Here is a 27,854-nt window from a genome sequence, read left to right as displayed (position 1 = left end):
CCCCTTTGGCCAGTTTGGGTCAGCTGTCCTGGGTCTGTCCCCTCCCAGCTCCTGCTGCACCCCTAGCCTGCCCGCTGGCAGGACAGAGTGAGAAGCTGGAAAGTCCTTGGCTTGGTGTAAGCACTGCTCTGCAACAATTAAAACATCAGCATGTTATCAGCGCTCTTCTCATCCTAAATCCAAAACATAGCACCCTACCAGCTACTAGGAGGAAAATTAACTCTGTCCTAACTGAAACCAGGACACTAGGGATGGCAGGTTTCTGTCAAATTTGGATTCCCAATTTTAGACTAATAGCAAAGCCTCTGTATGAAGCAACAGAGGGGCCAAAAAATGTGTTGGAGTGAACTGCCAAGGGCTCTAAGGGATTTGATGGTATAAAAAGGGCCCTAATGTCAGCCTCGACCCTAGGGCTGCCGAACATGGCAAAACCCTTCCAATTGTTTATTCATGAATGAAGTGGGGTGGCGACTGGGGTAATGACCCACATATTTGGAAGCTGGAAAAGACCAGTGGCCTATTTTTCCAAACAGCTAGATGAAACGACTAAGGAATGGCCATCTTGTTTGAGGGCAGTAGCAGTGACTGCACTCCTAGGCCAAGAGGCTAGAAAACTGACTCTGGGATAGCCCTTGATGGTATTTGTGCCGCATGTGGTGCTAGCTGTAATGGAATCCAAAGGAAACAACTAGCTCTCCCCAAGCCAAATGGCTAAATATCAAGTTGTATTAGTAGACCAAGGAGACGTAAAGTTGTCTGTGGTCAGCACCCTGAAATCAGCTATGTTCCTTCCAGCTGAAGAGACAGGAGAAATCCAACATGACTGCATGGTATCTTCGCACATACTTTCCAGCCACTCTTCCTCTAGCCTGTAGCATTGCATGGGGTTGTTGTGCCACAAGTGCAGGACCCGACACTTAGCCTTGTTGGACCTCATACAGTTGGCCTCAGCCCATCGGACCAGCCTATCCAGATCCTTCTGCAGAGCCTTCCTACCCTTGAGTAGACTTGGTGTCGTCTGCAAACTTACTGAGGGTGCCCTTAATCCCCTTGTCCAGATCATTGATAAAGATATTGAAGAGGAGTGGCCCCAGTACTGAGCTCTGGGGGACACCACTAGTGACTGGCCTCCAACTGCATTTCATCCATTTTTTTCATCCTTGTTTCATAGGAGTCATTAAATAACTGCTGAGATTTTTTTTAGAAGGTATGAAGGGACTTTAATTGGGATTTCTTTTCTGTCTCTATGTTAAAATCAATTCAGCGGTTGCATGTTACAGTGCTCTTCCTCTCTCACCCACTGCTGGAAACATAAGCGTATAAGTCAAGCCCCAGATTGATGTATGGAAACCCTTTGCCCTAAGTCAGAAAAAGTCAATGCAAGTCTGTGAATCGTTTTATGAAAATATTGGGTTGAGTTTCGGGCTTCAAGTCCCTGCTGATGCATTAAATGCTTCATGGTATTGGCAGGGGAGAAGCAGGGGACGTTTCAGTAGCTGGATAAATAGGAGAAATGTCAATTCCAGATACCTTGAGAGATTCCAGACAAGCTTTTAGTACAGAAGGACAAGGTGATGGAGACCAATGGGACTTGTGTACTGAATTTCATTTAGCCTTTTTGGTCACACTAACAGAGAAAAAAACTATAGGAGTCTGTGAAACATATATGTTTGTATTGTTTTGTATTTTATATAGATCAAACAGAGGTGGCTCTTGCCTGGCTCCAAGACTTGTATCTCTACCAGAATTTGGGGTTTTATAATCATGGAAGAATCCTTAAGATGTGAGTTCTGCTGTGGCCTAACAGGACTCACCTGCTTCTATGAGGGAAAAGTTTCTTGGCTCATAACCTGGCAAGGCTGATTGAGAGGGCTTTTAACTAGGATCAATGCAGGAGGGGGATGCCATTAAGAGCACTGAAATTAGGCATAGGGATGGTATGGCACTGTCTGAGGGTGACAAGGTTAATGGGAGCATCTATGCTGCTCCAGGGAGCACTGCAGGTTCAGGAGCACATCTGAAATGCTCGTATACCAATGCACACAGTACGAGGAACAAATGGGACAAACGGGAAGTTTTTGTCCTTTCCCAGAGCTATGACATCATTGGTATTAGTGAGACTTGGCGGGGCAAGTCCTACAACTGGAGTGCTGGGTTGGAGGGCTATCAGCTGTTCAGGAGGGACAGGCGGGGCAGGCAAGGTGGAAGTGTTGATCTGTATGTAAGGGAGAGATTAGACTGTACATCCCTTGCTGTTAGGGATGTTGCAGTAGACAGCCTCTGGGTGAGGATTAAGGGGATGGATAGCAAACCAGCTATTCAATAGGCAATTAGGAGAAATCTCTGGATCAGTTGAACCACCTTTTAAAAGCCCAGGAGCTGAAGTAAGAAATGGATGCTAAAGGGATTTCTATAGGTATTGTGAACTAATCAGGAGGCAGTCCAGCTCCCTGAGAAAGTGGCGATTATACACATTAAGGCACACCAGAAAGTGAACTCAGAGTTGGAAAGAGGAAATGAGCTGGCGGACAGAGAGGCAAAACAGGTAGCCAAGGTAAATGTAAGAAGAGAAGAGGCTTTGGTCCCCGATGGGTGAATCTCTCCAGAAGATAAGCCAGAATACACTAAGGAAGATCAAAAGCTTATCGCAGATTTGGAAGGATCATATAATAAAGAAGGGTGGGCTCACACCCCACAAAGGAAACTGATTATTCCCTCCTATTTAACATGGCCCCTGATAAGGGAAGAACATACGAAGAGGCATTGGGGGGCAGAGGCCCTATATAAAAACCTGATTAGAGACATTGTAGCTAGAAATTTATATACCACTGTGAGACAAGTGACTCGGCAGTGTGATCTTTGTCTCCAGACTAATCCCAAGAGCACCCCCAAACTGGAAATGGGCCAAATTGGGAAGGGCAATGGGCCTGGGCAACAATGGCAGATTGATTTTACAGAACTTCCAAGAAAAGGGGGGTATCGATATTTATTAGTATTAACTGATACCTTTTCAGGTTGGCCAGAGGCATTCCCCACCAGGACAGCCAAGGCTCGGGAGGTAGTTAGGATATTATTACAAGAGATAATACTGCGTTTTGGGGTTCCAGCAACCATGTCTTCTGATAGAGGACCTCACTTTATCTCAAAAGTGGTGCAGGAAATCAGCTGCCATTTGGGCATAGACTGGCAACTTCATACTCCATATCGCCCTCAGTCTAGTGGCAAAGTAGAAAAAATGAACCACTTAATTAAACAGCAGATTGTGAGGTTGGGGCAAGAAACTAGCTTGACCTGGCCTCAGTCCCTTCACTTGGCTCTCTTGCGCATACGAACTAAGCCAAGAGCAAAGGAAGGACTAAGCCCTTTTGAGATCTTGTATGGACGACATTATGGAATACAGAAAGGAATGTCCACAGAGGTTGGGGATGAAATCATGACCTCTTATATGGTGGCATTAGGCAAACAACTCAGTAAAATTGAGAAACGTGTCTGGGACTTGAAGTAGGGGTTTGGATAGTCCAGTGCATGATATACTACCTGGGGATTATGTGTATATAAAGTCTCTTGCAGAAAAGACCCTAGAGCCACGATGGGAAGAACCATTCCAGGTACTCCTGACAACTTTTACTGCAATCAAAATTAAAGAGCAACCCCCCTGGATTCACCATTCTCGAGTTAAGAAAGCTCTCACGTCAGGATGGACGTCAAAACCAGCTGGGGGATTGAGGCTACAATTGCGATGCTCATAGGACTGCAAGATGCCACACAGGACTATGAGAAATGGGAAAAAAAAAACACAGGTTGAGGCAGAAAATAGAAAATGGAGAGTATTTCTGTTATAAATTAGTTCTGGTAGAAATCATTCCCAACACATCGTGGGTAAGGTAGATCGAATTTCTATTTATTTGAGCATTTCAGCAAGCAGCGATAAGTAAAACAGCGCTGGGCGGCCGGGGAGTCTCCTGCTCTGCCAACGGCGCACACCTAAGCCCGCCAGAGTCTCGATTTATAGCCTAGTAGTTCCGGGTTTAGTGGCACATCCTGGTGTCTTCTACGACTGCGCGGCCTGTTGCTAGGGGGTCTTCGTCAGTCCTCTGGTGGTCGTGGGGATGAAGATCGTCGTCTTCCTCTGCATTGGGGTCGTGACTTTGCTGCGGTATGTGTGTTCTCATGCGAGGGGGAATGCCATTTTGCCCTTATTTGGAGCTGGTTTCTACTGCAATTGTTAACTTAACAGGAAGTTCCCATACTTGTTTTTTTCCTTCAAGAGGATATTAGGGGTATAAGCAATCAACCGTTGAAACCTCCCATCAGCAACATTTAATGAACAAACAAGGCTTTACCCATTACAATCCCCCCTTTTTCTCTGTATCATTTTGTTCATTAAATCTATTTAGTTCTAATTGACTCAGGATTAATGTTTCCTCTAGTATGGGTCTATCATTTATCGATTCCTACTTTGTCCTCATAAGCATCAGGTGGGCAGCCTCCAATCTACCTTTAACAATAGCTATGACTTTGTTAAGGATACAAGGACCAAACGTTAGTCCTAGGGTTAATAAAATCAGCGGGCCAGCTATTGTTGACAACAGAGTGGTGAGCCACGGAGAGCGATTAAACCAGTACTCATACCAACTTTGCTGGGCCTCCCGCTCTCTTTTTCTCCTTTCCAATCCTTCTCTAAGTTTGGTCATGGTATCCCTCACAATTCCAGTATGATCAGCATATACACAGCATTCCTCCCTGAGAGCGGCGCACAATCCCCCTTGGTGTAAATACAATAAATCTAGTCCTCTGCGATTCTGTAATACTACTTCGGATAACAACCTTATCGATTTTTCTAAAGCATTGATAGATTTCTCAATTCTGGCTAAATCTTCATCCACAGCTGCTCTTAGAGAGGTGAACTCTCTTCCTTGTTTGATTAGCAAAGCAACTCCTGTGCTTACCCCTGCAGCCCCCAAAACCATTAGGGTAGCCACGGTCAATGTGGAAATTGGTTCCCGTTTTGTCAAATGGTGTTCTTGATTGATCTGATTGTCATACATAAAATTCTCTGGGTGGTAGAGTATCTTTGGGATGATTATTACTTGAACACAGAATTCTACAGACTCATCGAACAAGTCCAGGGATAGACAAGGGGTAACGCTCATCTTTGAGCATACCCACCTAGCACTCTCTGCTGGTAATAACCATTTCGCTGTTTTTTTTTTTTCCTTCCGAGGTTAGTTTGATTTGCACACAAGTGCATTTTATCGGGCGGGACTTGTCTCATGCATCTCCCCTTCCCAGTCACTTGGGTCAGCGTTATGCCCTGACCCTCTTTCCCCCATGTACATTGTGAGGGATTGGATCCATTTACCCGCCAGGCCTTCTCATTGACCCCCACAGCTTCGTGAAAGGGCGGCCTTACCCCATAACAGAGCCAGCACCGCTCAGCCAGGAGAGGGTTGGTAGCATTTAACAGCTGGTAGCTTACTTGCATCAATTTCCACAGGGAATTTTCCCCATTGTCGTTCTCGAGATTCTAGATGACGGTGTCCTTATTAACAGTGAAATTTCTAGTATTATTCTTGATACCCTCTCCATCCAAGCTTGGGTTCAATACCGGGTTGGGTCCCACCGATTCAGGTTCCGGTGGTACGGCCTCCTTTTTTATAAATATTAGACCTCCTCTATCGACTCCAGGTTCCCAATATCTTACACCCCATGTTTTCCCATAAACCAGGCTGGGTCGGTCGGATCCGTTATATTTACATACAGTTGTTTGCAATCTCCATAGGGCATCCGGATCCCTCCGCTCCAGTCTCGGCTCGGAGGCCTACATCCGTAGGGTCCATATCCTACAGTTAGGAACTTATCCCTCCCAGCTCCCGGACTCCAATCTGAAGCAATTGTTTCACAACCCCAATAAGCACAATAGTAGGAGGTGGGATAATTGCAGTATCCCCTTCCTGGGTTCGAGCTGGGGCAGAGGTAGAAACCTATTTGGTTCAGACACAGGCTTATGGGTGCCAGTTGACAAAGGGATGTGAGAAAACTTGGTGAACTCGCTGTAGTTACTTGGTTAATGATAACTTGGTCCTCCCACCTAATTAAACTCCACTTAAAGGGCTGGTGCGAATATCCCTGGTCGGCCCCAGCCGGACAGGGGATATTCAATAGGAGAGGTAGCGCCAACATACACCAGAAGGGCAACGTCCTTTTATAATTCTGGGGAGGCGGCTTCGAGTTATGGTGGGTACTAGGGCGGTTTATTCAGCTGGACTCCATCATCTCAAATAGGGGTGGGTACAAAGTAATTCTCCCCACTGTTGTACCCCTCTGCCTCGCCCGCCTACTTGGTTGCCTCAGGCAGCGGGGTTCACTTTCTTCATGGCAGCAAGGGTAATCTTCAGGGGCCTAGTGTTGTGGTTTAACCCGGCTGGCAGCTAAACACCACACAGCTGTTCGCTCACCCTCCCCCCTCCCTCTCTGGGATGGGGGAGAGAAACGGGAAAGTGAAGCCGGTGAGTTGAGATAAAGACAGTTTATTAAGACAGGAATATAATAATAACAATAATAATAATAATAGTGATAATGATAATAGTATTAATAATAATAATGTGTAAGAAAACAAGTGATGCACAATGCAATTGCTCACCACCCGCTGACCGATGCCCAGCCTATCCCCGAGCAGCAGCCGGCCCCCCACCCCGGCCAGCCACCCCTATATATTGTTTAGCATGACGTCAGATGGTATGGAATACCCCTTTGGCCAGTTTGGGTCAGCTGTCCTGGGTCTGTCCCCTCCCAGCTCCTGCTGCACCCCCAGCCTGCTCGCTGGCAGGACAGAGCAAGAAGCCGAAAAGTCCTTGGCCTGGTGTAAACACTGCTCTGCAACAATTAAAACATCAGCATGTTATCAGCGCTCTTCTCATCCTAATCCAAAACATAGCACCCTACCAGCTACTATGAGGGAAAATTAACTCTGTCCTAACTGGAACCAGGACAGATATCCACCCCTTATTCCATACCATTTATGTCATGCTCAGGTTACACTCTTTCCAATACATTCTAATTAATCACCATTTTCATCTATGATATATAGCAATCATGGTAGTGATGACATACAGTATTATATAATAATTAACATACTACAATTCAACTCATGGGCTATTCTCACCCAGTATCAAATCCCCTTGAGGTACACACCGGACCTCCCCATTCTTTTGCATTACCCACCAAGTGCATCCAGGTCCCTGAGCAAAAGCAATTCCACGAATGGGTTTGCCTTTTCCTGAGGCAGGAGTAGCCCAGAGTGTTTTACCCAGCATGTTTCTTACGTGCACTACAGGAACTTTATCCCCTTCTACAGTGCGTAACAGGTTTGATTGGGCAGGTCCAGCTCGGTTGGCAGATCCCCTAGTATTGACTAACCAGGTGGCCTTTGCCAAATGCGTGTCCCAATTTTTGAATGTCCCAGCACCCATTGCTTTCAGTGTAGTCTTCAACAGTCCATTGTATCGTTCAACTTTTCCAGAGGCTGGTGCATGATAGGGGATGTGATACACCCACTCAATACCATGTTCTTTGGCCCAAGTGTCTATAAGGTTGTTTCGGAAATGAGTCCCGTTGTCTGACTCAATTCTCTCTGGGGTGCCATGTCGCCATAGGACTTGCTTTTCAAGGCCCAGGATAGTGTTCCGGGCGGTGGCATGGGGCACAGGATATGTTTCCAGCCATCCGGTGGTTGCTTCCACCATTTTAAGTACGTGGCGCTTGCCGTTGCGGGTTTGAGGGAGTGTGATGTAATCAATCTGCCAGGCCTCTCCATATTTATATTTCAGCCATCGTCCTCCATACCAAAGAGGTTTTGACCGTTTGGCTTGCTTGATTGCAGCACATGTTTCACAGTCATGAATAACCTGTGCTATAGTGTCCATGGTCAGGTCCACCCCTCGATCACGAGCCCATCTGTAGGTTGCATCTCTACCTTGATGGCCTGAGGTGTCATGGGCCCATCGGGCTATAAATAATTCACCTTTATGTTGCCAGTCCAGGTCCACCTGAGCCACTTCAATCTTAGCAGCCTGATCCACCTGCTGGTTGTTTTGATGTTCTTCAGTAGCCTGATTCTTGGGCACATGAGCATCTACATGGCGTACCTTTACAACCAGGTTCTCTACCCGGGCAGCAATATCTTGCCACAATGCCGCAGCCCAGATGGGCTTGCCCCTGCGCTGCCAGTTGTTCTGCTTCCATTGCTGTAACCACCCCCACAGGGCATTTGCTACCATCCATGAATCAGTATAGAGATAGAGAACTGGCCACTTTTCTCGTTCAGCAATATCTAAAGCCAGCTGAATGGCTTTCACTTCTGCAAACTGACTCGATTCACCTTCTCCCTCAGCAGCTTCTGCAACTCGTCGTGTAGGACTCCATACAGCAGGTTTCCATCTCCGATGCTTTCCCACAATACGACAGGACCCGTCAGTGAACAAGGCATATTTCTTCTCATTTTCCGGTAGCTTGTTGTACAGTGGGGCTTCTTCAGCACGAACCACCTCCTCCTCTGATGATATCCCAAAGTATTTGCCTTCTGGCCAGTCCATAATCACCTCCAAGATTCCTGGGCGACTGGGGTTTCCTATTCGAGCCCGCTGAGTAATCAGTGCAACCCACTTGCTCCATGTAGCATCAGCTGCATGATGTGTAGAGGGGACCCTTCCTTTGAACATCCAGCCTAGTACCAGCAGTCGGGGTGCCAGGAGGAGCTGCGCTTCAGTACCGACCACTTCCGAAGCAGATCGAACTCCTTCATATGCTGCCAATATCTCCTTTTCAGTTGGAGTATAGCGGGCTTCAGATCCTCTGTATCCCCGACTCCAAAACCCTAGGGGTCAACCTCGAGTTTCCCCAGGTTCTTTCTGCCAGAGGCTCCAGGTGGGACCATTCTCCCCGGCTGCGGTGTAGAGCACATTCTTTACATCTGGTCCTGTTCGGACTGGCCCGAGGGCTACTGCATGAACTATTTCCTGCTTAATTTGTTCAAAGGCTTGTCGTTGCTCAGGGCCCCATTCAAAAGCATTCTTCTTACGGGTTACTTGGTAGAGCGGGTTTACAATCAGACTGTAATTTGGAATATGCATTCTCCAAAACCCCACGACACCTAGGAAAGTTTGTGTTTCTTTTTTGCTAGTTGGTGGAGACATAGCTGTTATTTTGTTGATCACATCCATTGGGATTTGACGGCGTCCATCTTGCCATTTTATTCCTAAAAACTGGATCTCTCGTGCAGGTCCTTTAACTTTATTCTGTTTTATGGCAAAACCGGCCTTCAGAAGGATTTGGACTATTTTCTTCCCTTTCTCGAAAACTTCTTCTGCAGTGTCACCCCACACAATGATGTCATCGATGTACTGCAGGTGTTCAGGAGCTTCCCCCTGCTCCAGCGCAGACTGGATCAGTCCATGGCAAATAGTAGGGCTGTGTTTCCACCCCTGGGGCAGCCGATTCCAAGTATATTGGACTCCCCTCCAAGTGAAAGCAAACTGTGGCCTGCACTCTGCTGCTAGAGGGATGGAGAAAAATGCATTAGCGATATCAATTGTGGCATACCACTTGGCTGCCTTTGATTCCAGTTCATACTGGAGTTCTAGCATGTCTGGCACTGCAGCACTCAGTGGTGGCGTGACTTCGTTCAGGCCACGATAGTCCACTGTTAGTCTCCACTCACCATTAGACTTTCGCACTGGCCATATAGGACTATTAAAAGGTGAATGAGTCTTGCTGATCACTCCTTGGCTCTCCAGTTGACGAATTAGCTTATGGATGGGACTCAGGGAGTCTCGGTTGGTGCGATATTGCCGCCGGTGCACAGTTGTGGTAGCGATCGGCACTTGCTGTTCTTCAACCCTCAGCAACCCCACAACAGAAGGGTCCTCTGAGAGACCGGGCAAGGTAGACAACTGTTTAATGTCCTCTGTCTCCAAGGCAGCTATGCCAAAAGCCCAGCGGAACCCTTTTGGGTCCTTGAAATATCCTCTTCTAAGATAGTCTATGCCAAGGATGCACGGAGCATCTGGGCCAGTCACAATACGGTGCTTTTGCCACTCATTCCCAGTTAGACTCACTTCAGCCTCCAATACAGTTAACTGCTGGGATCCCCCCGTCACACCATAAATACAGATGGGCTCTGGCCCTTTATAGCTTGATGGCATTAGAGTACATTGTGCACCGGTGTCTACCAAAGCCTTATACTTCTGTGCGTCTGACGTGCCAGGCCATCGAATCCACACAGTCCAATAAACTCGATTGTCCCTTTCCTCCCCCTGGCTGGAGGCAGGGCCCCTCTAGTCCTGGTCAGAATCTTCGTTTCTGTGTTTAAAGGACTGCCTGCTGGAAGTTGGAGCAGCAAACTTTTCAGAGAACTCCTTTTTCCCATTTGTTTTCCTTTGCAATTCACGTACCCGTGCCTCTAGGGTCGCAGTAGATTTTCCATCCCATTTTCTCATGTCCTCTCCATGGTCACATAGGTAAAACCACAGGGTGGTGCGGTGTGTGTGCCCACCATATTGTCTTCCTTGCATAGATGAACGTTTACCCCTAATAGCTGAGACACTGGTTTGTACAGGTGGGGAGGAAAATAATCTCTCTTCAAGTTGGTGGATCTTTTCAGAAAGTTTCTCCAAAGTATTCTCTTTTATCTGGTGGACACTGTTTCGTTCAGGTGGAGGGGAAGATAATCTTTCTTCAAGTTGGTGGATCTTTTCAGAAATTTTCTCCAAAGCATTCTCTTTTAGCTGGTGGACACTGGTTCGTTCAGGTGGAGGGGAAGATAAATTCTCTTTAAGTTGGTGGACCTCTTCAGAGAGTTTCTCCACAGCCGAGACACAGGCCTGTAGGGAAGAGGAGAGATTTCCTTCGTACTGCCGGAGTATTTTAGTCACTTCATTCACTGGGGGATTCTCCTCCGCTTTCCAGGCTAATATTGCCAATGAGCTGGCATATGATGATGGTGCACTCCGTACAAACTTCCGCCACATGGGTGGTGTACACCGGACTTCATCTGGATCTGCGGATGTTTGTGCGTCGTCTAGGTCCTTATAAATGACTTCCCGTACGGCCAATTCCCTCAGGTACTGAATTCCCTTCTCCATGGTGGTCCATTTGCCTGGTAGACATACAAGTTCTTCCTTGAAGGGATACCTTTCCTGCACAGCTGACAGGAGACGCCTCCAGAGGCTGCGAGATCGTGCTCCATCTCCAATTGCTTTGTCAATGCATGCGTCCCTAGCAAGGGATCCCAGCCGCCTGGCTTCCTTGCCCTCTAATTCCACATAATTGGCTCCCGTGTCCCAGCACCGGAGCAGCCAGGTGACAAGCTGCTCACCTATACAGTGACCAAAATCTTTTCGCACATCTCGTAGCTCACGCTGGTATAGAGTCCGGGTAGTTACTGTTGATTTTTCGACATCCTCATCCTCATCTTCAGTCTCCTGCACCTTTGATGGCCCAGCCTCGTCTTCACTATGCCCAGACTTAGCAGAAGACTGTTTGCGTTGTAAACGACCTGAGCCTCTATACCATTTTTTCACCTTGTCTACAGGGGCAACTTGCACTGCTACAGCTCGTTTCTCTGACCCAGCCACAGGGTCTGCCACAGGGGTCGGAATACCCACTGCGGGGTCAACTTGCACTGCTACAGCTCGATTCTCTGACCCAGACACAGGAGTGGGAGCAGCTGCAGGAGCTGGAGCTGCTGCAGGGGCTGGAGTGGCTGCGGGAGCTGGAGCTGGAGCGGCTGCAGGAGCTGGAACTGGAGCGGCTGCAGGAGCTGGAGCGGCTGCAGGAGCTGGACCTGGAACGGCTGCAGGAGCGGGAGCTAGGTTGCTAGTAGCATCAATTGCAGCTCGATAGGCACAAGCCAGACCCCAGCACGCTACAGTGATTTGTGTCACTTTGGAACTGCCAGAGTCATGACACCTTTTTTTCAAGCATTCTGCCAGCTTTTTAGGATTTTGCAGTTGTTCAGGGGTGAATGTCCAAAACACTGGAGGTGACCACTGCTCTAGAAACCTGCCCATATCCTCCCACACTCCCTGCCACTCGCAACTATCCCGCCTCAAGACAGATCTCCGGATGAGATGCCTAAGTAGTTGTTTAACCCTCAACAAAACCTGAAGCGCATTCAGGAGACATAACAACAAGAGCAGGCTGGTCTGAGTATACCAAGGATATTCAACATCTCGGAGAACCACTGTAACTAGCTTGGGGGATAAGAGGGTGGTGAAGGAGAAAGGGAGAGTGAACAGGTAGGGAAACATGTCTTCCCCTGTCCCCTTCACAGATTGGCTCCCTAACGAAAACAGGCAATAGGTGTAATTGCTAATAGTTTCCGAGATATGGGTTCCAAAGTATAGAGTCGACGTCAGTGCTGAGTACAAATACCAGGTTAAAGTCGTGACCAGATATTTCATCATTTCATAAGCCATTGTTACACCTCACAGTACCATAACAATCTTAAACCAGGACCCGGAAAGGATAAACAGTGCAACAGGGAGCACATACAGAAAGTAACGCACCATAAAACTCAATTTGGAATACAGGTACAGCAGACTGGAGATTAAGGCAATCAACATCGTGACTAGCAACTATTAAGCAGGTCCAATACTTATACCAATTTTAGTTTAACACACTCAGGTCAAATCTGTCGATATCTCAACCCTTCGAGCCCCACGTTGGGCGCCAAAAGGGCTCTTGTGGTTTAACCCAGCTGGCAGCTAAACACCACACAGCCGTTCGCTCACCCTCCCCCCTCCCTCTCTGGGATGGGGGAGAGAAACGGGAAAGTGAAGCCGGTGAGTTGAGATAAAGACAGTTTATTAAGACAGGAGTATAATAATAACAATAATAATAATAATAGTGATAATGATAATAGTATTAATAATAATAATGTGTAAGAAAACAAGTGATGCACAATGCAATTGCTCACCACCCGCTGACCGATGCCCAGCCTATCCCCGAGCAGCAGCCGGCCCCCCACCCTGGCCAGCCACCCCTATATATTGTTTAGCATGACATCAGATGGTATGGAATACCCCTTTGGCCAGTTTGGGTCAGCTGTCCTGGGTCTGTCCCCTCCCAGCTCCTGCTGCACCCCCAGCCTGCTCGCTGGCAGGACAGAGCGAGAAGCCGAAAAGTCCTTGGCCTGGTGTAAACACTGCTCTGCAACAATTAAAACATCAGCATGTTATCAGCGCTCTTCTCATCCTAATCCAAAACATAGCACCCTACCAGCTACTATGAGGGAAAATTAACTCTGTCCTAACTGGAACCAGGACACCTAGGTACCGATTTCCCTGTTCCAGCCACTCCCAGTCCCAGTTACTCACTCCTCCTTGGGCGCGTTACCCTTCTGATGTATGGGTCTTGGTACATTAAGGAATTTCCCTTCCTCTACTTCCCAGTTTCATTTACAGTGAACCTATTATTCCTTAGAGAGGGTTACCGATCACATGATTACGAAAAAGGCCAAGTGCCGGGTCCTGCATCTGGGGCCTAACAACCCCAAGCAGTGCTACAGGCTGGGAGATGAGTGGTTGGAAAGCTGCCTGGCAGAGAAGGACCTGGGAGTACTGGTTGATAGTCGGCTGAATATGAGCCAGCAGTGTGCTCACGTGGCCAAGAAGGCCAACAGCATCCTGGCTTGCATAAGAAGCAGTGTGGCCAGCAGGTCTAGGGAAGTGATTGTCCCCCTGTACTTGGCTCTGGTGAGGCCGCACCTTGAGTACTGTGTTCAGTTTTGGGCCCCTCGCTACAAGAAGGACATGGAGGTGCTTGAGAGAGCCCAGAGAAGGGCAACGAAGCTGGTGAGGGGTCTGGAGAACAAGTCTTACGAGGAGCGGCTGAGGGAGCTGGGAATGTTCAGCCTGGAGAAGAGGAGGCTCAGGGGAGACCTCATCGCTCTCTATAGGTACCTTAAAGGAGGCTGTAGAGAGGTGGGGGTTGGTCTATTCTCCCACGTGCCTGGTGACAGGACGAGGGGGAATGGGCTAAAGTTGTGCCAGGGGAGGTTTAGGTTGGATGTTAGGAAGAACTTCTTTACTGAAAGGGTTGTTAGGCATTGGAATGGACTGCCCAGGGAGGTGGTTGAGTCGCCATCCCTGGAGGTCTTTAAGAGACGTTTAGATGTAGCCCTTAGTGATATGGTTTAGTGGAGGACTTGTTAGTGTTAGGGCAGAGGTTGGACTAGATGATCTTGGAGGTCTCTTCCAACCTAGACGATTCTGTGATTCTGTGATTCTGTGAATTCACTCATCAGTCCCTTTTCGCATGGTCAGCCTCAAGTCTCCGGGTCGGCTGGTCACTCTCTACCGTTCCTCCGGTATTGGTCCTTTAACTCGGCTGGCATGAGTCCATCCTTTCTCGGCTGTCCAGACAGCTGTGTCTGTGGTAAGTAGAACAAGGTAGGGTCCTTCCCAACGAGGAGTTAAAGAGGTCTCTTTCCAGGATTTTATCAGAACCTGGTCTCCTGGTTTGATCCTATGTATGGCCATCTCTTGGGGGGGGGGGGGGGGGGGGGTTGTACTACTCCTTTTGCTGCAGGATCCTCCTTATATTGTGAGGTGACAATACCCTCAGTTTGCCCCCAAAGGTGATTTTATGCGTTTCTTCCACCAAGAGAGCAGCCGGGACCACTGCCTGGAGACAGGTGGGCCATCCCCTACTCACGGGGTCCAAAAGTTTAGAAAGAGATCCCACGGGTTTCTTTTTCCCTGCCCAGTCTTGAGTTAAGACCCCGAACGCTGTTCCCTCCTTTATGTTGATAAATAGATAAAAGGGTCTCTTCACGTCAGGTAAATTTAACACAGGAGCGTTCACTAAATCCACTTTTAAGTCTATCAGGCTTTGCTCATCGCTTTGGCTCCATTTCATTAATCCTTCCCCAACCAGTTTCTGATACAAAAACTTCACCTTGCTACTATAATTTTCAATCCATTGTCGACGGTATCCTAACAACCCCAGCAGCTGCCTAACTTGTCTTTTGCTTTTTGGCACTTGTAGTGACAAAATCCCATTTACTCGTTCGGGGTCTAGTTTCTTAGTGCCCTTACTTAGCCAATGTCCTAAATATTTCACCTCTTCACCTCCGTGAACTGTAATTTTGACTTTGATACTTTTAGTCCCTTTAAGCTCAAGACGTTTAGTAACTTGATACTTTCTCCCCTGACTGCCTCCTGACTCTCTCCTGCTAACAGCAAATCATCCACATATTGGACTAAAGTTATTTCGGGATTTGGTTCATAGTTCTCTAATACTCGTTCTAATGCCTGACCGAATAGATTTGGTGATTCCGTGAATCCTTGAGGAAGCACGGTCCATCTTAATTGTTGTTTCCGATGGGTTGTGGGATCTTCACTCGAAGGCGAAATAATCCCTGCATTCCCCTTTTAAAGGACATGCCCAAAATGCATCTTTTAGGTCTATGACACTATACCATTTCTGCGCTGGGGACAGCTGGCTTAGCAAGGTATGTGGGTTAGCTACTACAGGAAATCTGGTTATTGTTCTTTTGTTGACCTCCCTCAAGTCTTGGACTAGCGATAAGAGCCATCAGATTTCTTGATAGGTAATATAGGAGTGTTATGAGGTGACATGCAAGGCTCCAGTAATCCCTGTTGTAGTAGCCTCTCGATTACTGGTTGCAGCCCCTCCCTGCCTTCTTGGGACATTGGGTATTGTTTTACCCTGATAGGATTCCTGATAGTGACTTCAGAGGGACTAATATCTAAACGGCCTACTGATTCGGGAGAATACCACACCTCAGGGTTTATTTTTGCCTCGTCCTCTACTGTGAGGGCGTATAATTTAACCTCAATTCCTTCATTTTTCACCTCCAAATTAATTTTTAGCTTAACCATTAAGTCTCTTCCCAACAGGTTATATTCAGCTTCTGGTACTAATAAGAAGGATCTTGTGCAACTTTGGGCTGGGGTCTCTATTTTCATCCCCTTTATTGTTGAGACCCTAAAGGGCTCTCCTTTTGCTCCTATCACCTGTAATTTCTCCGAGGAAGGTTGACATCCCCGGGGTACCATTTGGACAGTCGATCTTTCTGCCCCAGAGTCCACAAGGAACTCCACTTCTTGATGCTGGGGACCTAACTTCAATTTTATCAAGGGCTCCGTTATACCAGAAGTCCCCAGTAGATGGAGCCCCTGACTCCCCTAATCTTCTTTAAACATTCGCTCATCTTGTAAGCGTTTTCTGCAGTCCTTTTTCGTGTGTCCCTTCTTTTGGCAATAAAAACATCATTCTATCTGTCAGATCCCTCTGATCCCTCTGGCTCCTCGGAGGTCATTTTCGTGGTAGCGGAACACCCTTTGGGCAAGGGGGGGGGGGGCTTTTTGTCCTTCCCGGACCGCTGCCACTAGAATCCTGGCCTGCCTTTTTTGAATCTCTTCTTCTCTTCGCACATATACCTTCTGAGCTTCTCTCAGCAGTTCATCCATCCCTCTATCCTGCCAATCCTCTAATTTTTCTAATTTCCGCCTGATATCCCCCCATGATTTTGCCACAAATTGCGTTTTTAACAAGGCCTGTCCCACTGGTGTACCGGGGGTCCAGTCCCGAATAAAGCTGGAGGTTCTTCCTTAATCTCTCCAGCCATTCTGTGGGAGTTTCATCCTTCTTCTGATGTTCACTAAAGGCCTTATTTATATTTTGTCCTCTAGGGACTGACTCCCTTATACCTTGTACAATAATAGTCCTTAAATCCTGCATATGATCCCTATCTTGTTCATTTTGGTTATTCCAGTTAGGCCTCTGTAGGGGCCATTTAAGATCTCCCGCAGGACCCTGCTGGTGTTGCTGGTCCCAGATTCGCATTCCAGCCCTCCGGATCATATTCCTTTCTTCTGCAGTGAACAATATACCTAAAATGGCCTGGAGTTCTTCCCAGCTGTAAACATTAGGCCCCAAAAATTGGTCTACTCGCTCAGAGACTCCAAGAGGATCGTCTAAGAGATTTCCCATTTCCGTCTTGAATTCTCTGACGTTTCCCGTATTTAGGGGGATGGAGATGTATCCCATACCGGGTTGAGGCCCTCCCATTGCAACCTCTCTTAGGGGATATAGTCTACCCTCACCCTCTCGATTTCTAGTTTGGCTCCGAGTTACCCGTCTAGTTACCCGAGGGGTGTCCGTGGCCGAATCAGAGTCACTATGGTAACCCGGAGCCGGGGGGGGGGGGGGGGGGGGGGGGGGGGGGGCTGGAGGTTGCGGAGGAGGGGGTATATAACGGGGGGGTGAAAGTGGGACTTCTTCCTCATTCCGTTCATTCTTTATCCTCCCCCCTTTTTCTCTTAATGGGTATAAGTTGGCTCGGGTCTCAGATCCTATCCATAAGTGGGTAATCGTTCCAATGTTTTTAATCATTAACCCTAACGGGCTCCCTGGTGGTATCGGAGGCAACCTAGCCTTGGGTTCCGACCCACCTGTGGGACCAGAAGACTTGCTCTTCTTCTGTCCCATCTTCCAGAGTGCCTTCACACACACAGTCTTCGCCTCCCGTTCATGGCCCAGTCCCTCGCGGGAGGTGGGAACCGCACTACCAGGGAGTCCGCACTCGCTTCGTCCTCGATTGGACGTCTCACACAGGCACACTCTGGGCTTCCCAACCCCAACCGAACGGATAACCGGCCTATACTTACTCACACCTGAGTCTTCGTTCGAAGCTTCATGCACAAAGATTAAGGGGTTACCGGTTATTTATTTACTTATCGCTGGAACTTTAGGTTCGTCGGTAGGGGTGTGTTGGCTTGGGGACCTCCAGACAGGGACCGCAGAATCAGCGGGGCGTGCCTCCCCTGGGAGGGACCCAGCCAAGCTACCACTATCCGAGTCACGGCACCAATTTGTTATAAATTAGTTCTGGTAGAAATCATTCCCGACACATCGTGGGTAAGGTAGATCGAATTTCAATTTATTTGAGCATTTCAGCAAGCAGCGATAAGTAAAACAGCGCTGGGCGGCCGGGGAGTCTCCTGCTCCGCCAACGGCGCACACCTAAGCCCGCCAGAGTCTCGATTTATAGCCTAGTAGTTCCGGGTTTAGTGGCACATCCTGGTGTCTTCTACGACTGCGCGGCCTGTTGCTAGGGGGTCTTCGTCAGTCCTCTGGTGGTCGTGGGGATGAAGATCGTCGTCTTCCTCTGCGTTGGGGTCGTGACTTTGCTGCGGTATGTGTGTTCTCATGCGAGGGGGAATGCCATTTTGCCCTTATTTGGAGCTGGTTTCTACTGCAATTGTTAACTTAACAGGAATTTCCCATACTTGTTTTTTTCCTTCAAGAGGATATTAGGGGTATAAACAATCAACCGTTGAAACCTCCCATCAGCAACATTTAATGAACAAACAAGGCTTTACCCATTACATTTCTTTCAGGGACCAGGGGATAAAAATAAGTTAGTAGGGATGGAGGAAAAGAATTTCCTAAAGTAGATAGAAAAGGGGGGATTGAAGTAAGAAATGGATGCTAAAGGGATTTCTATAGGTACTGTAAACTAATCAGGACTGAGACAGGAGGGCTCTGGAAGATAAGGGATTTCTATAGGTATTGTGAACTAATCATGACAGGACTGAGACAATGAAAATGATTTCCACGAACTCACTGTAATAAAGACCACCCTTTCGGGAGAGGTTATGAATATGTATAGGTGATCCCTTACCTGTGTAACCCCTTCTGTATAAATACAAGACGAACTACTGTGGTGGGTGCGCACGATTCTGGTGGGACTACCCCCCTGTGCTGCCCAGTAAGTCAAGAAAGTGGGGAAGAACAGGGAACTCCTCTTGGAACTAGGGCAGAAAAAAAAATATATGACCTCTGGAAGCAAGGTCTGGCTTGACAGGGAGAGTACAGAGCTGATTTCCCATTTGCAGGGAGAAAAGAAAAGCAAAAGCCCAACTTGAGCTGATGATCAGCATGGTGTCAGACAAAAAAAAAAAAAAAAAAGGCTTTTTCGAGTATGTCTACAGTAAGAGGAAGTCAAAGGAAAACATTGGACTGGTACTTGGAGTGGATGGTCAAATAACAAGCAAGGATGAGTGTGGGAGTGTGGCCATGGGGGTCGAAAAGCCCCATGGTTGGTGATAACATCAGACTCTTAAGGATGAGACCATCAGGAAAGTAAAGAGTTGAGAGGGAACAAAGAAGGGTGATTCAGGAGAGCCTTGCTGTATGGGACTACTTGTTCTCCAGTCGTTAAGATATGAAATTTGCTGGGTGTTTGGGGTTGCTGGGCAAAGTTGTTTGACCAATGAATAGTTAGTGGAAAAGTACTGCTGTGGGGCAAATAGTATAAGAAGGGAGCCTGTCCTCAATAGAAGATGCAACATGGAGAATGATGTTATGTCATCAATAAAGTAGTAGCAGTTACTGATCCTAAAAGAACCCTGGTGTCCGTGTGGTCCTTACGCCACAAATGGCACCCGAACAGGGACATGAAGAACAGGAACAGGGAGAGTCTAACAGAACAGGGACAAAAACAAAAATGGAATGAACAGGGACAGGCTAGCAGAACAAGGACCAGGACAGGAAGAGGGACACTGATCGCCTCATGAAGATAGATTTGGCCGAACTCAGCAAACCGCTCAGAGAAGCTCATACTGAAAGTCGCTGAAAGGAAGCACACCCGAGCTGGAAGGAAGCTCTTACAGAAAGTCACTGAAAGGAAGCGCACCCGAGCTGGAAGGAAGCTCATACTGAAAGTTGCTGAAAGGAAGCGCACCCGAGTTGAAAGGAAGCTGAAGGTGAGAGAAGCGGACCCGTGCACATAACTGCCCCTCGCTGGCCAAACGTAGGCAGTTGTGCACTGTGGGGAATCATATGTCCTTAGAAACACAAAATGTCCTTGTAACCTTACAACTTATTCCCTTTATTACGAATCGGACAGTTTACGATCCTGAAACATGGGACCAAATTGAGGTCAAGGTGTAGGACTCTGCTACTAAAAATGACAAGGTTGCAGCTGGATTGCTCGGCACCTGGCAAGCAATATCTGGGGCCTTAAAGAGCCATGTGGCACCACAATCAGCAACGTGTGGTTTGCCAGATAGTGAGGGAGCTGCGGGCTCGTCCACTGATCCTTCTGCTACACCGTCGCCCCCCCCCCCCCCGCCGGTACTGCCATCGAAGGCTTTTGCTGTTGCACCCCCTGGTGACCTGGACGTTCCTTTTGATCCAGGCCCTATAGGCCCTGAAAAGGAGCCAAATCTGTTTCCCTTCGATCCGGGAGGAATAGGATACATAAGGCCCGAAGGCCAAGTTGCTTCTGTTTAACCTTTTGTTTTACATAGCTCCGTTACATTGTGGGGAAGAGATTGTATGGGACAGTGGGGGTTTATTAACAACTTAAAGCGAGGCATATTGTTTCCATAACTAGCTTTAGAACTCTCCGGTGTTTGTAATCAAGAAAAGGAATGGAAAATGGTGACTGCTACATGATCTGAGAAAAATTAATGAAGTCATGGAAGATATAGGAGCACTTCAACCAGGATTGCCCTCTCCAGCTATGCTCCCCCAGTCATGCACATTAATAGTAATAGACTTAAAGGACTGTTTTTTATGTTACACGTTTGCCAGAATTCGGAAAACTTCACTATGTTTATGTCTCAATTGATACCTTTTCTGCCTGTATTTTTGCGTCTGTCCATGCAGGAGAAAAGGCAAAGGATGTGTGTAAACATTTTCTGTCAGCTTTTGTGACATTATGAATCCCCAAAATGATTAAAACACAGTTAAAAATAGTTAGTGGAAAAGTACTGCTGGAGAGAGAATGGTATAAGAAGGGAGCCTGTCCTCAATAAGAAAAAAGTTGAAGTTATGTCATCAATAAAGTGGTAGCAGTTACTGATCCTGAAAGAACCTTGGTGTCCTTGTGGTCATTACGCCACAGATGAGGAGAAGGCAGAGGCATTTAATGCCTTTTTTTGCCTCATTGTTTAACATTAATATTAATGATAGATCTTGGGCTGCCTGGTTTTCTGAGTTGAGTTGGAGGACCATGTCTGGGGGAGCAGCGGCTTTCCATCTGTGGTCACCAGAATTTTAAGGGACCATTTGTATCAGTTGAATGTCCATGGGGCTTGATAGGATTCACCACAGAATGCTCAAGGAATTAGTGGATGTTATAGCTGGAACCCTCTCAACAATTTACCCAGACTTGGGTGTCTGGGGAGGTCCCTACTGACTGGATGCTAGCTAACATTATACCCTTCTACAAGAAGAGCATGAAGGAAGACCCAGGAAACTACAGACCTGTTAGCCTAACCTCAGTTCCTGGAAAAGTTATTGAGACGTTATTATCCTGGGGCATACTGAAAGGCACTTAAAGAACAAAGCTATTATCAGGCATAATCAGCATCAAGGGAAAGTCTTGCCTTAGTAATTTGATCTCCTTCTATGATAAGGTCACCTGCTTGGCAGATCAAGGGAAAGCACCGGATGCAATCTTTCTGGATTTTAGTAAGGCATTTGACAATGTCCCTTACAGCATCCTTCTGGATAAATTGTCCAACTGTGAGATGAGCAACAGCATGTTGGGTGATGAATTAGCTGAACGGCAGAGCTTGAGTCGTAGTGAATGGGGCTACATCTGGCTGGCGACCGGTCACAAGCAGTGTTCCCCAGGGCTTAATTCTAGGGCCAGTTGTGTTCAACATTTTTATCAATGATCTGGATGTAAAAGTGAAATGCATCCTCAGCAAGTTTGCTTATGAGACTGAACTGTTTACTCTCTGGAGGGACAAGAGGCCTTGCAGAGGGATCTAGATAGATTGGAGCACTGGACAATAAGAAACAGCATGAAATCCAGCAAAGGAAAATGCCAGGTTCTGCACCTGCAGAAAGGGGAATTAAGAACCACAGGCATAAGCTTGGGTGTTCAAAGAATGAAAAAAATCAGCTTGCATTGATTTATTAACTCACCTTTAGGTTTCCATGTATTCCGGAATGATATCTGACTTTAAAATTGCTCAATGTATATGATGTCATAATTCTGAGAAGTCTGTATTCAGGCATCACTCATTTAATACAACATGTCACAGTGTATGTTAGTGCTTTAACATATATAGATTAAACTATTCTACTTGGAATTCTTCAAGTTTAGTCGTTCAAGTTCAGTATTTTCTATCTCAAGGTGGTGGTGAGGAGGTTTTGCTGATCAAAAACAGTCACTGAGACTACCTCCTCTTTACCTTCTTAAAATCTCTTTTTAAATAATAATAATAATAAAAAATAAATCAAAAGAATGCTCTCAACAGAAGCTCAGAAAAAAAATATTTGAAAGGAATAACCTGCTGCACATCTTCTGTCCTTCAAAGAGCAGTGAAACTTCAGAGTTAGCATGTGAAAATACCAGATAGCATAATTTGAATTTATTTTATTCACTCATGTTCCAAGTCCTTAGACCTTCGTCAATCACTTCAGAAGCCTAGCAATACCTAGAGAAATAATGGATGTAAAATCTAAGAAAGGTACAGAGCCAAAAACATTAAAACAATATTTATGATTAGTACTGGTGACCGGAATGGTACAACTCCATTTCTAAGTGAATATATGCACATGAGTAACATTTCGCTATCATGACATTTCTGCTTTGCTAGAAAGACAGCATTCTGGACATCACTCCAACCCACCAAGGCGCTAAGAAAAATAAGCACGTGTGAAGAAGTAACACACAAGTCACTAAGCATGCTCAAAATTGCATCTCTTTCTCTTCTTCTATTTTACTAATAATGTATAACAAGATTTGAAAATACATTTAAAATTATTTGTATATTCCATTCCAATTTATAACAATAATTTAAAAGTAGGTGTGACTTAGGAAAAACTACAAAAGTTCCTAAAACACTGGACTAAAAACCTACATAGTATATTCAACCCCACAAGCTTATGAAACACACCTCCAAATCCCTTCTACCACCCTCCACATATCTTTCATGGAATTCAGCAAGGACAAATGTAAATTCCTATACCTATGATATACTGGGGAGCAGCTCTGCTGAAATGGAACTGGGGTCTGGGTAGGCAGTGGGCTAAATGTGAGCCAGGAGTTAGACCTGGCAGCACGGAAGGCCAAGAATATCCTGGGGTATATCTACAGGCTAAGCTCCTGTTAACAAGTGATCATTACTCTTTACCCAAGACTCCTAAAATACGTCTGGAATATCACAACCAGTTTTGGATCCCCAGTACCAAAAAAATGAAAAAGGTAATAAAATAATGTGATAAATGTAAGGTAAGGTTAATTCAGTGATGCTGAACTACAGGATTTCCTACAATAACAACAAATTTTGCATTTTTATATGTACATCTGGAGAAGATATATGAAAAATCTAAATGTCCCCTCTTTTACTTTAAAGCCATTACTCCTTGTCCTATCACTAAAATCCCTGATAAAGAGTTCCCTCCCCAGCTTTCCTGTAGTCCCCCTTTAGGTATTGGAAGGCTGCTATAATGTCCCCCTGGAGCCTTCTCTTCTCCAGGCTGAACAACCCCAGCTTCCTCAGCCTGTCTTCATAGGACAGGTGCTCCAGCCCTCTAATCATCCTCGTGGCCCTCCTCTGGACGCATTCTAATAGGTCCATGTACTTTTTGTTCTGGGGACCCAAGAGCTGAATGTGCTACTCTAGGTGGGGTCTCACAAGAGCAGAGTAGAGAGAAAATCACCTCCCTTAACCTGCATCAGTTGCATGATGTGTAGAGGTGACACTTCCTTTGAACATCCAGCTCAGCACTGGCAGTCGGGGTGCCAGGAGGAGCTCTGCTTCAGTACCAACCACTTCCGAAGCAGCTCAAACCCCTTCATATGCTGCCAATATCTTTTAGTAGATTAGTATAGCGAGCCTTGGATCCTCTGTATTCCCAACTCCCAAACCCTAGGGCTCTTTCTGCCAGAGGTTCCAAATGGGGCCTTTCTCCCTAGCTGTAGCATAGAGTACATTCTTTACATCTTCTCCGGCTCAGACTGGCCCAAGGGCTACTGCATGAACTATCTCCCATTTTATTTGTTCAAATGCTTGTTGTTGCTTGGGGCCCTGCCTGTTTGAAACCATGATTCTTCTGGGTCACTTGATAGAGAGGGCTTACAATCAGTTTGTAATTTGTAACATGCATTCTCCAAAAACCCAAGACACCTAAGAAACCTTATGCTTGATTTTTGCTAGTTGGTGGAGACATAGCTGTTTTTTCGTTGATAACATCCATTGGGATCTGACAACTTGCATCTTCCATTTTATTCCTAAAAATGGATCTCCTGGGCAGGCCCTTTGACCTTATTTTGTTTTACGGCAAAAGCAGCTTTCAGAAGGATTTGGATTATTCTCTTCATTTTATCAAATACTTCCTCTGCTTTGTTGCCCCACACGATGTTGTCATCAATGTACTGCAGGTGTTCAGGAGCTTCCCCCTTGTTCCAGTGCAGACTGGATCAGTCCATGGCAAATGGTGGGGCTGTGTTTCCACCCCTGGGGCAGTTGATTTCAGGTGTACTGGTTGCCTCTGCAAGTGAAAGCAAACTGTGGCCTGCACTCTGCTGCTAAAGGGATGGAGAAAAATGCATTAGTGATATCTATTGTGGTATACCACTTAGCTGCCTTTGATTCCAGTTCATATTGGGGTTCTAGCATGTCTGGCACCGCAGCACTCAGAGGTGGTGTGACTTCATTCAGGCCGCGATAGTCCACTGTTAGCCTGCACTCACCATTAGACTTCCACACTGGCCATATGGGACTATTAAAGGGTGAGTCTAGCTGATCACTCCTTGGCTCTATAGTCAATGAATCAGCTTATGGATGGGGTTCAGGGAGTCTCGGCTGGTGCGATATTGCCACCAGTGCTCCATTGTGGTAGCAATCATCTCCTGTTGCTTTTTGACCCTCAGCAACCCCAAAACAGAAGTGTCCTCTGAGAGACTTGGCAAGGTAGACAGCTGTTTGATCAGCTTCATCTCCAAAACAACTCTACCAAAAGCCCACCAGCACCCTTTTGGTTCCTTAAATACCCTCTCTTGAGGGTATTTCAAGTACCCGTGCATCCCCTTGTCAAGGATGCATGGAGCCTCTGGGCTAGTGACAATGGGGAGCTTTTGCCACTCATTCCCAGTTAGGCTCACTTCAGCCTCCAATACAGTTAACTGTTGGGATCCCCCTGTCGCTCCAGAAATACAGATGTGTTTTGCCCCTTTATAGCTTGATGGCATCATGGTACACTGTGCACTGGTGTCCACTAGAGCCTTATACTCCTGTGGGTCTGATGTGCCAGGCCATTGGATCCACACAGTCCAATAAACCCTATTGTCCCTTTCCTCCCCCTGGCTAGAGGCAGGGCCCCTCTAGTCCTGATTATAGTATTCATTACTCACTTCTTGTAAATACAAATCAGAGGCCCCTTTGTTAAGATCAGAATATCAGCCCTTCTGTATCAGCCTTTCTCAGTCTGTAGAACTTCCCACTGGAAACTGGAGCAGACATTTTCCTGGTTGAACCCCCTTTTGTGACTGTTTTTCTTTGCAACTCAGATCCCGCTTCCTCATGCCCCCTCCATGGTTACGTGGGTAAAAGCACAGGGTGGCACATGGTGTGTGCTTACTATATCCTCTCTCTTCAGCAGACGAACACTTACTCCTAATAGCTGAGATACTGGTTTGTACGGGTGGAAAGATATATTCTCTTTAACTTGCTGGATCTTTGTTTATCCACAGCCAAGACGCAGGCCTGTAGGGAGGAAGAGAGTCTTTCTTCATATTGCCAGAGCTGGCCAGCCAATTCATCCACCTTGTGTTCCTCTCCGTCTTTCCAGGTCATTACTGCCAGTGAGTTGCTGTACGATGATGGTGCACTCTGTACAAACTTCTGCCACATGGGTCTTGTGCACTTGACTTCATCTGGATCTTTGGATAGCTGTTCGTTGTCTAGGTCCCTATAAATCACCTCCCGTACGGCTAATTCCCTCAGGTACCGGATTCCTCTCTCCATGATGAGCCACTTGCTTGGTTGACATACAAGATCTTCCTTGAAGGGATACCTTTCCTTCACACCTGACAGGAGATGCCTCCAGAGGGTGAAGATTTGTGCACCTTTTCCAATTGTTTTGTCAATAGCCTTTTCCCTAGCAAGGGATCCCAGATGCTTGGCTTCCCTGCCCTCTAATTCCAGGCTAGTGGCACCATCATCCCAGCATCTGAGCAGCCAGGTGACAATGTGCTCGCCTGGACGATGGCTGAAATCTTTTTGCATATCTCACAGGTCACTCAGGGATAGGGATTGGGTGGTTACTGCCATATTTATGAGCTTTCCTCGTCTTCCTTCTGTTCTCGTGATGGCCCTGCTTTGGAGTAACCTGCCTCATCTTCTTCCTTCTTCCCCTTCTTCGTAGGAGTTTCTTTCCTTACTAAATGAGATGACTTTTGCATCCATTGTTTCTTCTTGTGTATAGGGGTGGTTGATACCAGCACAGGTTGGTTCTTTCATCCAGCTGCAGTGCCTGTTACAGGGATTGGAGTAGCTACAGTACCTGTTAATGGAGTTGTTGTAGCCACAGGACCTGTCACAGTGGTTTGAGTGTCCACATTGTTTGTTGCAGGGGTTGGAGTAGCCACAGGGCCTGTCAAAAGGTTTGGAGTAGCGTTTAGTGTGGTTTGGTAGGCATAGGCCAAGCCCTGGCACATTGCAGTGATTCGTGTCTCTTTCCAATTGCCAGCATGAAAGCATACCTTTTTCAAACATTTTACCAGCTTTTCAAGAATCTGAAAATTAACTCTATCCCAATTGAATCCAGGATAATATCCACCCTTTATTCCATACCATTTACATCATGCTCAGGTCCCACACTTTCCAACACAGCTGTAACCAGGACAACAGGTGAGCTGCAACAGGCACAACAGTGAATGCAGACCTACTAGGAGATATGACACACATGAATGAAAACAAACTGCACTCAGACCTAGAACAACATAGTCATGTTTTACACTGCCACGAAACATATTAAAAATTATGACTTTGCACTTATAGTCCTAATTCCAATTCCCCCTGTTAAAAGTGATATATAAAGCAGAGAATATCAAATAGGGAAAGTGGAAATTCCACCCAGCCTTTGTGACTCCTTCCTGAAACACATCTCTTTCTAGCAGTCATTCAGAAGACATTCAGGCAGGAACAGAATATAGATGAGTGGAGTGAAACACAGGAATTCAGGCTGCCTTTCCCTCTGCACTCACGATAACGACTGGTTGAACTGGGGATGCCTTGTCATAATAAACTGAACTGAGCTGCATTTCTTCCAAGCAGCCCAGTCTTACTAGCCAGGACAATACTGTGGCTTTGGGACTGGGCTATAATGAGCTGGGCTACATGAGGAAGAGGCACTTCTTCCCAAAGAGGACATCTGCATAAGCAAAGTACTGAAAACAAGGTCATAAAAACAAATAGGATGCCTAGCTAGGACTCTGCAGAGTTGGCAGGCAGTGTGGTGGATACTGGGAGCCCAATGAAAATCAGATGTCAGGACTTCAGTAGCACGGTAGAATCATATAATCATCTAGGTTGGAAAAGACCTTCAAGATCATCAAGTCCAACCATCAACCTGACCTACCAAGTCTCATCACTAAACCGTGTCCTTTGGTGCCATGTCCACACCTCTCTTAAATACCTCCAGGGATGGGGACTTCACCACCTCCCTGGGCAGCCCATTCCAATGCTTGACCACCCTCTCCGTGAAGAAATTCTTCATGAAGGTCCAATCTAAACCTCCCCTGGTGCAACTTGAAATTGTTTCCTCACGTCCTATCACTTGTCAACTCAGAAAAGGGA

At 46.6% G+C, this 27,854-nt stretch overlaps 1 protein-coding gene across 5 annotated transcripts in view; it reads right to left on the bottom strand.

Moving 5' to 3' along the window:
• Positions 1-17,947: 17,947 nt before the first annotated feature.
• The window catches only part of LOC136789457 (secretory carrier-associated membrane protein 1-like), a 69,871-nt gene continuing 59,964 nt past the window's right edge, over positions 17,948-27,854 (bottom strand). For 4 of the 5 annotated variants that reach the window (XM_066989520.1, XM_066989516.1, XM_066989519.1 and 1 more), the window contains one exon: positions 17,948-26,911. In XM_066989520.1, the coding sequence (XP_066845621.1) occupies positions 26,853-26,911 (59 nt within the window). In that variant the 3' untranslated portion in view covers positions 17,948-26,852. The remainder of the gene's footprint in view (positions 26,912-27,854) is intronic. The other variant, XM_066989517.1, reaches the window with a different exon arrangement.

The sequence above is a fragment of the Anser cygnoides genome, unplaced genomic scaffold (assembly GCF_040182565.1).
Source record: "Anser cygnoides isolate HZ-2024a breed goose unplaced genomic scaffold, Taihu_goose_T2T_genome scaffold_46_1, whole genome shotgun sequence".
Lineage (NCBI taxonomy): Eukaryota > Metazoa > Chordata > Aves > Anseriformes > Anatidae > Anser > Anser cygnoides.
The sequence above is the reverse complement of the archived record's forward strand: the minus strand, read 5'-3'. Positions and strand labels throughout refer to the sequence as shown.